Source organism: Lissotriton helveticus, chromosome 9 (genome assembly GCF_964261635.1).
Source record: "Lissotriton helveticus chromosome 9, aLisHel1.1, whole genome shotgun sequence".
In the NCBI taxonomy this organism is placed as follows: Eukaryota; Metazoa; Chordata; class Amphibia; order Caudata; family Salamandridae; genus Lissotriton; species Lissotriton helveticus.
In genome coordinates, this window is record NC_136070.1 from 1,126,084,989 (window position 1) to 1,126,101,513 (window position 16,525).

The 16,525-nt window shown below is 43.9% G+C and overlaps 1 protein-coding gene across 1 annotated transcript in view; it reads right to left on the reverse strand.

Annotated features, from left to right (window-relative positions):
* Positions 1-16,525, reverse strand: part of LOC144783380 (cadherin-related family member 3-like) — a 567,696-nt gene that overhangs the window by 30,409 nt on the left and 520,762 nt on the right. The window contains exon 20 of the mRNA XM_078662381.1: positions 3,462-3,510. Coding sequence (XP_078518507.1) covers positions 3,462-3,510 — 49 coding nt within the window. The remainder of the gene's footprint in view (positions 1-3,461; positions 3,511-16,525) is intronic.

Consider the following 16,525-nt stretch of genomic DNA (forward strand, 5'->3'; position numbering starts at 1 on the left):
TGCAATGCAATAGGACTCACCTTTGGGACCTTATGTGTATTTAGCTATGCAGCACATTAGCCTGGGTGCTGAAACATGTATCTTTCTTTAAAATAGAGGGAAAGTAAGCCCCAAACTGCGTGACAAGCTAGGTATGGGAACACATGGAAAGAAATATTGCCTTTCACTGCAAAATTGTATTGTCCAAAGCTCTGTTTTTAACATAAAATCAGGGCCTTCAGTGGTCATATCACTGAAAATACAAGATTTGAAAAAAATATTATTGTCTACGGGTGCTCGTTGAAGACAATTTCTATCGACTGGAATCTGGAGAATCCTAAAGTGATTCTGGCATTTTACTGACCTCTGCTTGTTGCCTGAAGTTTGGTATTTCAAGAATTGGGTAATAAACATTTGGGAATCAGTAGATGAAAAATCGTTCCTCCCCCAGAGGAGTATTCACTTGAGGTCCAAAGCCAAGGGCCACTTTCTCTATGGTGTTTGAATCCGTAGAGTGGTTTCTGTTCCCTGCTTTTGTCAGGACAAAAGCGTACCAAACTAACCTCAAAGCACCACCTTCAAAGACACAAATAAAATGAGATGGTTTGCATTCTGCCGACATGTTGTGCAACCGACAAGTCAAAGATTTAGAGTTGGTTAGATAGTCAAGTAGGTTAAAGTGCCTGCTGCAGAGATCGAATTATTACATGAATATCGTAGGAGGTAATTAATACACAATTAGGTCAAATTCACAAGTGTTCTCACCATGCTTCCCCACAGTGCCATGCATCAAAATCATTTAGAGGTTCTCAAGCCCGCAAACTCAACAAACACAAATCAAGAAAAGCAATACACAGATCTTCTTCAATTTAGTCTATGAATTAACCATCTCTATGCCAAATATAGACATAAAAACAGGTTTCATTCACTATATGGAAAGCACAAAAATGTATTATTCCTGTCCCCTCCATATTTCACCCACACATTATGCTAGTATGCTGTACCTGCCCCTGTGGATAATACTCAAGCAAGCAGTATGTAATAACTTGAAAACAAGTTGCATTTATGAGTTTCTCAAAATTACTGTGTGGTAAAATGCGCACCATGGACCATATAATGCAAGTGCCACTGATGTGCAACGGGCATATGATGCCACTTCCTCAGCCCCCATGTAATACAGAAGGGACAACTGACCACTCTATAATACAGACTGCACTGGAGCACATATTACATCGGCATAATTCAAAAGGGCGTTGTCTCATTTGCATCGGAGAGTGAACCTATGAAAGTGAGCCAGTACTACCTCCAAGGCTGTGCTTTTTTATGGAAATTGATGGAGAGGCAAAGGAGCTGTCAGGGGTTCGTACTGATTGTGCGCCACATATGGGTGCCCTCTGGAAGTGGGTGCAGTCACTCAGTGCACACGCCAGCTGGAGGATATCTGCCCTCCTTTGAAAGGCAGGTCGCATTGCCATCTGCAAAGGAAAGTGAGACTGGCTGCTTCAAGGAGCCGGTCCACCTTTCAATAACGGGCAGCCCTGAGGGCAGGTGGGAATTCACGGTTGCACTGAAGAAGCACAAAAACTGTAAGACGGTGCACTGACCTGATCAGCGACCTGGCGCACCCAGACAAAGGTGTGTCATGGTGCAAACTAGGCTTGGGTAACAATTTTATTGTGGCTGCATAATTCACATAATTTCGTGAATTATAGGTGAGCTCAGTTCCCAAAATTATACCATTATGCCACTTAGAGTATTTCATGCCGTTCTTGCTTTGGTTTAAATGTGTCATGAAAACCAAAATTAAATTTTCTGAAAAAAATGACAGATTGATTATTTCATAATTATGCATAATTTCATGCAATTACGCATATGCAAATTATGTAAAGTGCAAACCAGGGCAGTGTGCAATTATAATTAACAGAGACCCATGTGATCTTGCCTTTCAATGATTTCACAACCACATTTGGTGGTCGTACTCAGAGAGTTGCCCTTCAACCTTTTGAATCTAAATCAAAACAGCTATGGTGTGGTGTCCCCCAGGGTTCAGCGTTGAGCCCATTACTCTTTAATCTCCTACGTAGCTCCACTGTTTTCCCTGATTGCCAACTGGGGTGTGAAGGCGATTTCCTATGCTGATGACACCCAGTTGGTTTTTCTATTTAAGGAGCGGACGGTAGATGCCTTCAAAAATTTTAAAGGTTGTATGTGTGATATAGCACTGTGGATGAAATCTAATAAACTAAAACTTAATGCTGGGAAGACGGAGGTGTTGTTCGTTGGCAAGGGCCCAGTGCCAGAATCAGCTCTATGAAATGGGTCCACCACTATCCCCGGTCACACGCATTCGAAATTTAGGGGCGAGATGGCAGGCAGACCTCTCTCTTTCAGCCCAAATACAGCAGGTCTCTGCAACTTGTTTTAGTAAATTAAAAAACCTCCGGAACGTTTTACATTTCCTACCGGAAGTAACTGCCGTAAATCAGTAGTACATGCCACAGTTACTTCTAGGCTAGATTATGCAAATGGCCTATATCTGGGTCTTCCCAAATATGCCATTTTCCGCCTCCAGAAGATACAGAATGTGGCTGCGAGACTGGTTTGTCGCATATCATTCCAACACCATGTCTCTCCGCATCTGCAGGAGCTTCACTGGCTCCCAGTGGAGAAAAAAATTCAATTTAAGGCCTTGACTTTGGCCTATGGGCCCTTAATGGAAATTGCCCTGGTTATCTGAAGGAAATACTGTGTCTCTATATGCAAAATCGGGCGTTGCGATCAAATTCTTATAACCTGCTGCACACCACATGCTTTGCGAAATCTCGCTTGGGCGGGAGAACTTTCACAGTCAGAACAGCTTTACCGTGGAATGCCCTACCAGGGTCCCTACGGCAGGCTAAATCAGAAACCTGTTTTAGAAAGGCCTTGAAGACGTGGCTCTTTAGGGCTGACTGATATGGGTGGTTATACTGGTGCTCGTTTCTGGTAGCATATGACCTGCTGCTTCAGCATCGGGACACACCTGTCTGGGGTAGCTGTCGCGCTTTATAACCTTTAGTATTATTATTATTATTATTATTATTATTATTATTATTATTATTATTATTTGAGGTTAATGAGTTCAGAATGGGGACTAACACAAGGATGTGTCCATTTATGAGTGTCGACCTCTGTTTTCCTGAAAGAATTCATCCTAGTTTCCCTGCACATATTTCTCTGAACAAATTCCTCCAGGTTGCTACCTGGATCAATTTGTGTGTGGAGATTTTGCGAAAGGGTTGAGCGCAAAGAGCGTTTTAGCCCGATTCCAGTGTTTACTACCTTTTCATGAATCTTTATGAAGAAGGCTATGTGTAATATGCAAAAGTCTGCTATTGTGCCATTGACTATAGTAAGTAATAGCAGTAATTGCTGTGTCAATAATAGGAAGAGCAATGTCAAAATTAATTTCCATAGAATATTCATGAAATATCATACTGTACCTGGATCTATGGCTTCTCCATCAAACACTGTTTCATATGTTGTCATTTCCTTAAAAAATGCAAGCAATAGGTTAATCATCAAATAAAAATACACTTTATATATTATCCATACTTTTTTTATAAACTGTTCCACCTAGCGTGATGCTAGAGAAAGTCAAACTGATAGCAATACAACAATACGTGTAACTATGCGATAACTAATGGTACCGTACAAGTGCAAGTTCATTTAGAGAAATGTATTAAGATGAAACATTACGAAATCCAACAGATGCATCTGTCGCCATTAAAGATTATCATTTTTAAAATAAATTCACAATCTACTGACGTTTTTTCTGTTTTCATTTCCTATTTCATTCGCCCTTCTATAACATTTCTTGCGACACCTGAGCCTCTCGCCTCTATGATAATAGGACACTCCCCACGTCTCGTGTCAATTGTTTGCATCACCAATGACCACTGTAGAGACTTGGGGGTCATATCACGTACAAAGATCTGGGTCATGGAAAAATGAATTTATAACCTGTGCATTACAGAAACTTTGTGCCACAGATATTTGAACTTGTCTGCAATAAAGGTTGTGTAAGATATTTGAATTTGGTGAGCAAATTGTTTTTTATTGCATTATCACTGCCAGTAATGAAAAATGCATTGGGTTGTGCAGAATGGCATTGGCATCAAAAATAGTTATATTCACAACTGACAAATTAAAATTCCACCAACAACTTTGTACCTCTGGCAAATTCAAATACCGCTGACAGAAGATGGTTTAAAAGATGAGGCTCATGTCTGCTGGAAATTCCATACCCCTGACCCAAAATTGACATTGCATTCCAATGGTTTTGTAGAAGCACATAGCATAATAGATGTACCGTTTGATGCTACATGAGCTCTGGGTTGTGCTTGACATGGTGAAGGGTTACCCTAGGCAAGAGCCAGATAAGGGGATTTCAATCATTCCTTACTGCCATTTCCGTTATTTCTGAATCTGAGAACATCAAGGGTCTTCAAGGTACCTACTGCTATTGAATCGCCTCTTCAAATAGGCATCTGCAACCACATACACTTATGATGTAAAGTTAATCACCTTAATTTCACTGAAACATTATTGAGTAGTATGCCAGTATATCCTCACAATGCCGATCAGGCAGCGTTTGAATTCTCTCATTGGATAGAATCATCTTTAGATACGCTGGCCCCATTACTGATAGTTAGTCAGAGAATAAAAACAGAGGATTAGAGCAAAGATGACATAAAACGTGCATAGAGGAGGGTCAAGTATGGGGAAGCCATCTGTGAGTACAAAGTTGATAATTTCAAAGAGAAATTGCAGGTTTTGACTTCTACAATTGAAACTGTTCAAAATCTTGAAAATAACTTCTTACTGTGGTAAAAAGTCTATCTAATACTATGGAGGAAGGGACACCACCCTTTCCACAGGCCTTCTGTAGTCAGCCTCTTACTTTCGGGAAACAAATTAATAAATATATTTAGATTTTCCAAAGACAATTTATCCACCAACGTGGATAGCAGTGGGTCAGAGAAAAATAATGGGAGAGCTATTATCCTTGATAAATGGTTGAATCTTATGACCTCTCAAGTTAGGGATCTTCTTCTTAACATTAAATCAGGTTCTCTCTCACATCCGTGCCAACCTTTTGTTTTTAAGATGTCACATTACATAAATTCTAAATATCTTACTTCCGTTTTTAACCTATTATAAAAACAGGCATTTTTCCTCAAATCTTGAAAGAGGCCACTCTTTTTCCACCGCCAACCTTAAGGACTTATAGTCCAATTTCCTTGCTGTCTTTTCAAGTACAAATTCTAGAAAGAGCCTTAAATCAGGAAGTGGATAGAGTAAATGAGGAAAATGGTTTGTTGGATATATCTCAATCAGTCTTTAAGGCCAGCCACAGAGTCAGTGCTGCCCTGTGGTCTTGTTTTCAAAGATCTCACAGAAGAGCTTGACACTGTGTCTCATGAAATATTAATCACCCATCTTTTAAACTGGGATTTTAACATAAGGCGCTCTATTTGCTCCACTCCTTGTCTAGAACTCAAACAGTGGAAGGACATTCTTTCAGTTCCAAATAATTTTCTCTCCCCTGTGGGGTACCAAATGAATTCCTAAGCCCCACTCTTTTTAATTTATATGTGTCTTCTTTGGCTCATCTTTTTGTTCTCATGAACTTTCGCTCTTTTCATATATGCACCATACACAGATTAATGTGAACATAACAATGGCTTCCAATTTTAGAGACTATACGTGTGGGGTTAGCAACTGGATGCAAGCTAACTGCTTAAACTTGAATCGAGAAGAGACAGAGGTCCTGTTGTTTGGAAAATAATTATTCTTCTGCTCCAACGTGTGGTGGTCAGATGCATCTGCAGCTCTATCAGTACCTGTTACTTCAGGAAGAGATATGGTTGTAATAGCAGATAGTTCTCTTTGTTTCGCTCCGCATGCTAATAAGATCACATCTACCTGTTTTAACATCCTTTGTGTACTGAAGAAAATGTTCCCTTTTTATTCTAATTTCATAGCGCAAAATAATTATTATAGCTTTGATCTAGAGATTAGATTATTATAATTCCCAATATTTGGGCCTTAATCAGGTAGTCTTAAGAAGGCTTGAAGTGGTCCAGAATATGGCAGCTTAACTCTTGATTAGCCATGTTATCCATCAGTAATAAAAAACTTTAAACTCTGCATTGTTTTTCTAGTTCGTAATAGGGTCATGTTTAAGATTCTGTCTGATTCACAAGGCGATCAATAATTCAGATCCTAGCTTCTTTGCAGAAAAATTTAGATGGTACACTTAACAGCGTAAATAGAGATCTAGCCAGAAGAAAGATCTGATGGTTCCAAAGATTAACTGTAGCTGTGGGCATTTTAATTGTTTCCGTATCTCTCAACCAGACTTTGGAATTAATTTCTCATAGACATCAAGCACATAGAAAATCACACCATTTTTAGGAAACTCATTAAAACGTGGTTGTTTTTTCTTTGAGCATTCTCGAAGCATCTTGTACAGTTTTGCTTTCTGTTTTTAGTGCCAAGATGCCTTTGGGTAGAAGCTGCACTATATAAGATCCCTTTTCTTCATTCATTCATTCAAGAACAGATTAGTGGGCACAGTACTAGTATTATCATTAGGAATGCCAAAGCCCACCACGATCAACGATACATGATTATTTGCTGCCCCAGTAGAGATTCCAATTCCCATTGGAGGAAAAAGGAATGGATGTGAAGGAGCTTCATCAAGCTCAACACAGACATGACTGTGTTGATTCTAGTTGGATTGCATGCCAGTCTCTGCAAGACTAGGAGAAAAGGAGTTAGGCCCAATGGAACGAGGTCCAGGCAGGGCTGTACTATTATATAAAAAAAGGGGAATAAGCCAGTACCTCATGTTCTTTTTAAACATTCACAATTTCGCTTTATGACCAAACACATTACCGTTTGTGACGGTATTTTATTTATACCTTTTTATTTTACTAATTCTTTTTGTTCTTCGGTAGTAATTTCAGCATGAAAAAGACTGGTCTCTAGTCATATCTGTACATAACCGTTTTACAAAACATTTTAGATACACATAAATGATCAAACACACTATACAAAATACATCACATTAAACATTTATATGAAAAGGGAAGGAAAATACATCCAATACATGAATACTTTCCCACCAAAATTGGTGGACAAGCTAGATTAATGATCCTAGACTTCCTTCTAGTGTATATACTAGGTATCAGTGGCTACACAGGGAAACACGTTTTTTCATTGTTTAATTTTTCTGGAAGAGCTCGGTTTACACCTCGAGAGTCTTCTTCAAGTAAAAGAGAAAAAAATCCTTGACAAACTAGTATGTGTGTCAACATTTAGTCCTGACACAAATAAGTTCAGGCAAATCATACTGAAAAATTGGCACCTCCTTGAGAACCTTGATGTCCTTTCCCGAATCCTCTATTCGCTATGAAAAATAATCAAAGTATTGGATAACAAATAGTGCGTGCACCAATTTTGGTGGGAAAGTATTCATGTATTGGATGTCTTTTCCGTCCTTTTTCATATAAATGTTTAATGTGATGCATTTTGTATAGTATGTTTTATCATTTATGTGTATCTAAAATGTTTTGTAAAATGGTTATGTACAGAATATAGATATGACTAGACACCAGTCTTTTTCATGCTGAAATAACTAACGAAGAACAAAAAGAATTTGTAAAATAAAAAGGTATAAATAAAATACCAGTCTCTGCAAGACGGCATTGCCTGCAACTGTCTCTAAAGGTGGGAAATCCCTACAAAAATGTCCCAGCAGGAGAAAACACATTAGGTGTTACCTTCATTATTTCTATCTCATAAAGACAGGGTAAATTATTGACCAAAATCTGGGGTTACTGTGGGACTAATCTGTGAAGGAACAGGTTGCACATCATGGTTGCATATTGTGAATTATTTGTGACCTGCATCTACTTTTGCAATGCAATCTATGTGCTAATAAGTCATGTTACAAAATATATTTATTTATTTATTTATTTAATCAATTTATAGGGCGCAACAGCTACCCAAGAAGGGTTTCCCGGCGCCTAGACACAGCTAGAAATGAGGACAGAAAGGGGGTAACTGTTTGAGGTGGTTATTGTTCGTACAGCCAGGTCTTTACAAGCTTTCTGAATCTACAGTAGTTTTCTTCCTTCCGGATGCCTGGGGGAAGCGTGTTCCACATGGAGGGTCCAAGATAGGCAAAAGATCTGCCCCCTGATTTTGCACGTTTAAACCTTGGTATACAGAAGCAAGCTGCTGTCTGAGACCGGAGGTTTCTCTTTGGCGTGTAGAGGCAGGCAAGGGATTGGAGGTATTTTGGTGCTACTCCTGTTTTTATTTTGAACATATAGTTCAAGGCCTTGAAGCGAACTCTGCTCTCTATCCTGAGCCAATGAAGATCCCGACGATGGTTCGAGACTCCAGCGTTCTTAGGAATCTTACATAGGAGTCTGACCGCAGCGTTTTGCGCTACTTGCAGTCGTCCAATGACAGATTTATTTGCGCCCAAATATAGGATGTTGCCGTAGTCAAGCCTTGATGTGATAAGGGCATTGACTACGGTCTTTTGTGTTGACATAGGCAACATCCACAGGATTTTCCTCAACCATTTGGCTATGGTGAGACACCAGCCAGTAACTTTACTGGCCTGCTTGTCCATGGATAAGGCATTGTCCAGTACAAAGCCCAGATTTCGAGCATGGGACACCGGGGTAGGAAAGATGCCCATCTGGTCTGGCCAATGCGCGGGGTTCCAAAGAGCTTTGTCTTTTCCCAAAATCAGTATTTCCGTCTTGTCGCCGTTCAGTTTTAACTGGTTTGCTGTCATCCAGTTCAGTATTTTTAATAGTCCTTCCTTGAGTAACGACGGGGAAAGGGGACAAGAATCAGACAGGGAAAAAATGATTTGGGTGTCATCGGCATAGTTCATAAGCGTTAGACCTAGCTTTTCAACAAGTTCTACCAGCGGTTTGAGATAGATATTAAAAAACAGAGGGCTCAGGATGGACCCCTGCGGCACTCCATGAGCTACAGGTAGGGTGTCTGATACGGCCTGTGCAGATGCGATCTGAAAGGTTCTGTTTGCCAGGAAGGATTTGATCCAATCCAGAGCCTTTCCTCTTACGCCATTAGTGAATAGCTCTCTAATAAGCGTTTCATGAGAGATGGTGTCGAACGCCGCACTTAGGTCCAATAACACAAGTGCTACCGTCTGGCCTTGGTCAAGAAGTTTTCTGATATGTTCAGTGACACCTAACAGGGCGGTCTCCGTCGAGAATCCAGCCCTGAAGCCAGATTGCGAAGGATGGAGTAATGAGTTTTCTTCTGCAAAAGTGGCTAACGTGGAGTGAACGTGTTCATCCTCATCTAGAACTAGCGCCTGGCTGACTAATGAGGATAGAGCAGGTTTTAACCATTTTCTCACCCTAGCCTCTTTAGATTCTGCAGGTATTGAATTCCATAGTTTGGGGGACAGATAGGAGAATGATGTGCCACCCCATCTGGATCTCTAGTTTGGAGGATCTTAAACTTCTGATGGGGGCATAAGCTGATAAGAGACTTGAAGACTAAACTGCTTAATGAAAATTTGTATTTTATATATAAAGTTTTATATAAAGCAACTAGACCCAAGATGGTATCAGAGCGCTTTACATTTAGGATTGTTGCATTAAAAGTTACATCAGTTCCAAAAACATAGTAAGGTACTGTACACAAAAACAATGTTGCAAGAATTCGTAGGAGGGAGGGGTGGAGGGAGTCTTAGCGGGTAGACGAGGAGGAACTGTGCCCAATGTCCGCCTGGGTAGGTGACGGTCAAGGGGGAAACCAAGGCCAATCTCTTCAGTAGCTGTCAAGCAGCTCCACCAGGCATCAGCCATGTTGCTCAGGTCCCAGGTCTCAAAAATGACCCATCTATTATTAATTAGGCGGGTCATTTTATGTGCCTTGCTGTGATTGGCTATCAATACAGGGATGATGACCTATAAGGGACAGCAGACCACAATCCATCTTTTTGTTTTCCCAAACAGGATGTCAACACATTTCACATAGGGGACGTCGTCCTCTTTGCAGAACAGTCACCACCTCAAACAGGGGGCGGGTAACTTGTCAATGGTCTGTGACTGCAGCTGCAGCCACAAATCTAGATATGTTACTTCCCAAATGGGAAATAGGAGGGGGCTGCCCCCTCCATGCCCCTTCCAATTTGTAATTAAGTGATGATCGCAAAAGTCCCTTTACAAATTTTCCAAATAGTACATTTGTGACTTGTTTTTTTATTTATTTTTTTACCCCACTTCTTAGGTCTGCCCCGCGCCACATACACCGTCTTCTCTCTAAACATACACCAGTCCATGTTCTCCTTCCATGCCGAGACCGTGGGCGGTCTCTGGGAACCCCACAACTGCGCAATGTCTCTCTTGGCTACCATATTCCCAAGGGTCGCCCACTGCGTCTGCACCACATCATAGTCATTCGACTCCCATACATTCAACAGACAACGTCTAGCTTCGGGCGACTGCGCGACACCCGTGACCTCCTCCATCACAGCATGCACTCGATTCCAAAACACAACCACTTCTGGACACTCTCAAATTATATGGAGGAAATTACCAAGTAAACCACAACCACTCTTACACAACCCGTCCACAGAATAACCCATACGAATCAGACGGGGCCAGTAACATAAATCCGATGCAGAATCTTAAGCTGGATGAGTCGGAGATGGGCTGGAACCGCAACCTCCTTAGGTGAGCAGATAACCGATTGCCAGTCCTCGTCATCCAACTCTAAACCGTCACTGGTCCAGACCTCCCTGAGTTGCGCCAAAAGGTCCGCTCGATCTTTTATCAATTTCTTATATATCAAAGAAATAGTGCTGTCGGGCATATATCCAGCAAGCACTCGGTCTTCAAGTGGGGATGATTCCGGGATGTCAACACTCTCTGGAAAAACCGAACTCAACGCGTGGCGAATCTGCGCATACCGGAAGAATTCCCTGTCACTCAGCTTATATTCTACCTTCAACGCCTCAAAAGTCTTAATCTTGCCCTTGACCCAGAGATCACTCACCCTACTAATACCAATCATATCCCACTTCTCAAATCCTTTCGTCTTCCACAGGCTACCCAATCTTTCAGACGCATAGAGCGGAGTCGCCCGGGTCAGTCGATCCCTCCATCCCATTGCCGCATTCGCACAGTCCCACACGCGCACCGCTATCTTAGTGGGTCCCGTAAGTTTCCCCTCAGCAGATTTGGAGTAAAGCGCTCTATTATAATCCCCGCCCGGTAGCAACCACTTATCCATCTCGAACGCAGGATTTAACGCTGGACCATACATTCCATGATTGATCGCTCCCAGCTGAGAGGCCCAATAATATCGCCTGATATCTGGCAGTGCGATACCGCCGTCATACCAGGGAAGCGTCAGCTTGGCGAGGGCTATACGCGAACGTCCATCCCATAACAACCGCCTCTGCAAACTCTCCACCTCCCGAAAATAAGTCTCCGGAATTACGTCAAACGTGTTTTGCAGCGCGTATAAAAACCGCGGCAAGGACATCATTTTAAAAAGTGCTGCACGTCCGAGGGGGGATAGCGGCAACCTGCGCCAGCCCACAATGTCGGATTTTAGCCGTTGGAGCGGAGGAAGCAGATTACGAATCCCGGGGTTTAATGTTATAAAGACCCCCAAATACTTAAATCCCATCTGCGTCACCTGGATGGGACACCTGCACGGTAAAGGAGGAGTGTCACCCGAGAGCACATACACGCGGACTTGGTCCAATTAATCACAAGGCCAGAATTCCTTCCGAACGAATTTAGCACATCAAATAATACAATCAACGACCTTCGAGGCGACGTGAGGTACAACAAAATTTCGTCTGCATAGAGCGATATGCGATCCTCAAATTCCGGAATCCACCGAATACCCCTCAACGATGGCTCCCATCGCAGCCAAGCAGCTAGAGGTTCCAAGGCGAGGGCAAAAAGAAGTGGAGATAACGGACATCCCTGCCGCGTACCCCTCCCAAGAACAAAGGACCTAGAAACCTGACCATTCACCACAATCTGCGCCAATGGTTCCTCATAGTTTCACCCAGCCGATGAAACCAGGACCAAAACCAAACTTCGCAAGAGCCGCCCACAGGTACGGCCATTCCACTGTATCAAAAGCCATCGTAGCGTCCAAGGAAGCCAAGATGGCCGGTTCACGCAGTGATGCCGCTCTTGCGAGAACGCCATGCAAACGCCTCAAGTTCAGTGCTGTATTGCGATGTGGAATGAAACCGGATTGATCCGGATGAATCAAGTCACTGATTACCTTTATCAAGCGATTTGCCAGCAACTTTGCGAGGATCTTGGGTTCCGCATTCAGAAGCGAAATAGGCCTATAGGACGCGCAACAATCCCGCGGTTTCCCTTCCTTATGAATCACCACAATGGTCGCAAGACGCTGATCACGAGGAAGGGAGCCAAGGTCTCGCGATTCTAGGAACATAGCACGAAGATATGGCGCCATTTTGTCAGGACGCAGCTTGTAAAGCTCAATGGGAAGACCATTAGGGCCCATAGCCTTTCCCGAACGGACAGAACGAATAGCGAGTGCCACCTCGTCTACAGAAAGTGCTGCGTACATCAAATCCCTATCTGAATCTGACAGACAAGGCAACGCAATGTCTCGCCACAGCAGATGGGAGTCTTCCTCAAGTCTATCGGAAACTGGGGAATACACATCTCGAAAATGTTCAGCAAAACACTCGACAATCTCAACAGGGTCAGTCACTCACACTCCTTCCGTTCTCTCAATCACGGGAACCACACGACTTGCACGCTCCTTTCTATCTAACCACGCAATCAGTTTCCAGCCTTGTCCCCCACATCATACAGCCGTCCCTGCTGCTCTCTACACACAGCTCTAGCAGCGTCTGTTACCAACGCTCTATAATCAAGTTGTTTGAGACTGAGGACATGGACCTTGTCACGAGTAATACCCAACTCCAAATCCCGTTCCAGCTCAGCTATTTCGGTCTCGAGGCGGACCACCGCCTCATTTTTGCTTTTCTTAACACCAGCAATTAACGATAGTGCCTGTCCACAGACAACTGTCCTAAATGCCTCCCACAGTGAAACAGAAGAGGACACCGACCCCTCATTCTCAGCAAAGTACAGATCCAGGGACTTGACCAACTCAGCCCGGGTTTTGGGGTTACGGAGATACCAAGGATTAATCGGGGCCACCCGTCCCTCAGCACCCATCCTCGTGTCCATCAGGAGCCACAGTGGGGAGTGATCTGAAATACCCAGAGCCAGATGTCTAACTTCCCTAAGTAACGAGGCCTGTGCCGCAGGCATCAAGACATAATCTAGTCTGGAAAGACTGCCGTGGGCACCCGAGTGGAAGGTGTATTGTGCCTGTCCCGGATGCATCAACCGCCAACATTCCACCAGTCCCAGCATCTCCAGGAAGCCACTCAGCCAAGACTGTGATTTCATGAGGTCCCTGGGAGGATAGCGATCTTCCCTACCGGAGACAACTGAATTGAAACCTCCACCCATCACCAGGATGCCTTCTGGAAGCCCCAGAACTACCCGCCCCAAATCAGCAAAGGTCGTGGTCTGCAGTCCAGGTGGTACATATACAGAAAGCAGTGAGATAGTCTTCCCCTCCCACCTACCAGTGAGAGCAGCATAACGCCCACTGTCGTCTAGGATTATGTTGTCTACCTCCAGGGGGAGAGAGTTCTTAACTAGAATACCCACACCCCTAGAACCAGTAGTAAACCCAGCATGTACAGCAAGGCAATATCCTCGCCGATTCATAGCGTAGCAAGTGTTTCCAATCAAGTGTATCTCTTGCAATAGCACTACATCAGGGGAGAGGCATCTCAATAGTTGCAACACTACCCCACATTTTATCCTGTCCCCCAACCCGTTAACATTCCAACACAGAATTTTCAACCCTCTACCCCATCCCAGAAGTGGACGCAGAACCCACCCCATAATGAACACATCACCCAGATCAAGAAGTAAAACAATAAGTTGCCTTGAGAAAAAATGAAACACATCCAAACTCCCCCCACCCCCCAACAGAAGCCCGTTACAACACCCCCCACCCTGCACCCCTGCGTTAGACTCAAAAGCCACCCCAACTTGCAGTGTGCCTGTCGCCCTACCAATAAACTAATCTACAAAAAGAAACCCGCAGGAGGAAAGAGTCCCACTCCCCCCGCCACCCCTGGGTATCCCACCATAAGTCACGCAAATATAAAAGTCAGCAAACCACAGCTGCATATTAAGCACAAAGTTCGGTAATCGGAAATCACTTCTCATTCCTGCTCCGATGGGCCACCTTCAGCTCCACCAGAATGTTCCATGCGATCACGTCGCGTAGGCAATGTGTCAAGCCAGTCACTCACTCTCTCAGGGCGGTCAAAGAAAAATGTCCGATCCTCATATTGAACACGGAGCCGTGTTGGGAAAAGCATCGCATATTTCATATCCATATCCCTCAGTCGTCGCTTCACCCCCTGAAACCCCATCCTTTGCTTCTGAACGAACTGGGTGAAGTCTGGGTAGAAGCTCACTGTAGTATTCTCGAACTTCATGGGGCCGCACACCCGCGATGCCTGCAGGATAGCGTCTCTATCTCTGAAGTTGGAAATTCTGGCGATGATCGGTCGCGGAGGTGCACCCTGCTTCGGCTTCCCACCCGGCACTCTGTGCGCACGTTCCACCACAAAGAATTTACTCAGGCCTTTGGGGGCGAGGTGATTTAGGATGAGGTCCTCCACTAGGAGATCTGCAGCGGGTTCTTCCGATTTTTCAGGGACCCCAATAATACGTACGTTGTTGCGTCTGGCCCGACTCTCAAAGTCCTCCAGCCGATGAGCAAAGAGATCATTGGAGGCTCGTAAGTTATGAACCTCTGTCTGTAGGTCGGAGACATCAGTCGTGAGGCTGGAGGTCTTCAAATCTAAGGATTTGACCTTCTCGTTAGTCTTTGATAAGTCCACTCAGATCAAATTGACGTCGATTGCCACAGTGTCAAGCTTAAGGGCAAGAGCCTCATATTGCTGGCCAATGGAAGTCTTCATACCAGCAATGGCGCCCATGACATCCTGTAGAGTTAACTCGGCCAACGCAGTAGGGCCTTCACTTGCCTCTTCCAGAGTCTTACTCGCGCCACCGGGGGACCCCTTGGGGTGGGTATAACGATCCATAACATTCGATTGAATAGTACCCCCCGGTGAATGGTCTTGGCTTTTCGTTTTCCGCTATCGGGTCTGCCCGCCATATTGGGCACTGTGCCCCAGAGGGGCCTTTGAGACCTGGTAAAAATGGCTCAACACGATTCACCCACCGGAATCTCCAAAAGCGAGTTTCAGCAGTAATATCGAAGCAACCACAAACACGCAGCCGTTGACACACGATGAATTCACGGGGTCCGGCTGCACCTCGATCCACAAGATCAGTCTCGAGATAGGATGAGGCCAAAGACCCAAAAACGAAACCAAAAGTGAACTCCAAGGCTGTGATCAGAGCCCCGCAGGCTCTGATCACATAACAACTCGAGCCCCGGGTGACTCCGCGGGGCAGGCCACAAAAGTTAAAAGTGTCGTAGTTGCGGTTCCCGGAGTCCAAACCGATTTTTGAAAAAAGCTATTATATCAGCTGGGTTGCGTCTTCAATAGCCAGTCTTCGTAATCAGGATATGATTCAGGATAGATGCGGGAGGTGGCGAGGGTCTCGGGAGCCCTGTGCTCACGCGGCCATCTCGGATGCGCGTGAAGCTCCTCCCTCCATTTGTGACTTGTTAATCTCTTTTACAGTCAATAAACCTTTTGATTTTGCTGACTAAAGGGTTGGGAAGTGCAAACGGGCTTTGAACATCATGCCTTCATTCGCATGATTTCTGGCCTTTGACTGTTCCTATCAGGGGAGTGAAGTGAGGCAATAATTAGGGCAATCATCTGCTTTCAATTTGAATACTGCCTTCTTGCAGGAACCCCTAAAGGTGTGTTGGGGTGTCTGTAAAAGATTCAAAATGTTGCTGTTTGTCTAATGGCTAATCTTAATTGGTGATACCATGCTAGCTTTACGCTAAAAGAATACACTGATACCCCATTCCAGAAAAGATGTTTTTTTCCCATCAGTATAATATACTTTAAGGTTCCTGGAATGCCATGGTGAAGTATTACCTTCCAAGTAGAACTCTTTGCATTTCAAGTGAGGGGATCGTAGAGGTTTCTTTGGTGAACTGGAGTAGTAATGGTGGCAAACTACACAGTAGTGTTGCACTCTGCTCCATTACTCCCTCTGCTCTTTTTGTCTCTGAGATAGGACATTGACTAAAGGCACAATGCTGTTTTTGCTTTCCTCTACTCAATGTTTTTTGTTGCCTATGACAACATTTCCAATAATATTTTTATTCATTGACCTTTCACTATGACTGTCTTGTCCTAGAAAAGTTATCATGATGACATACTGCAGAAGGTATTTCAAATCTGTGC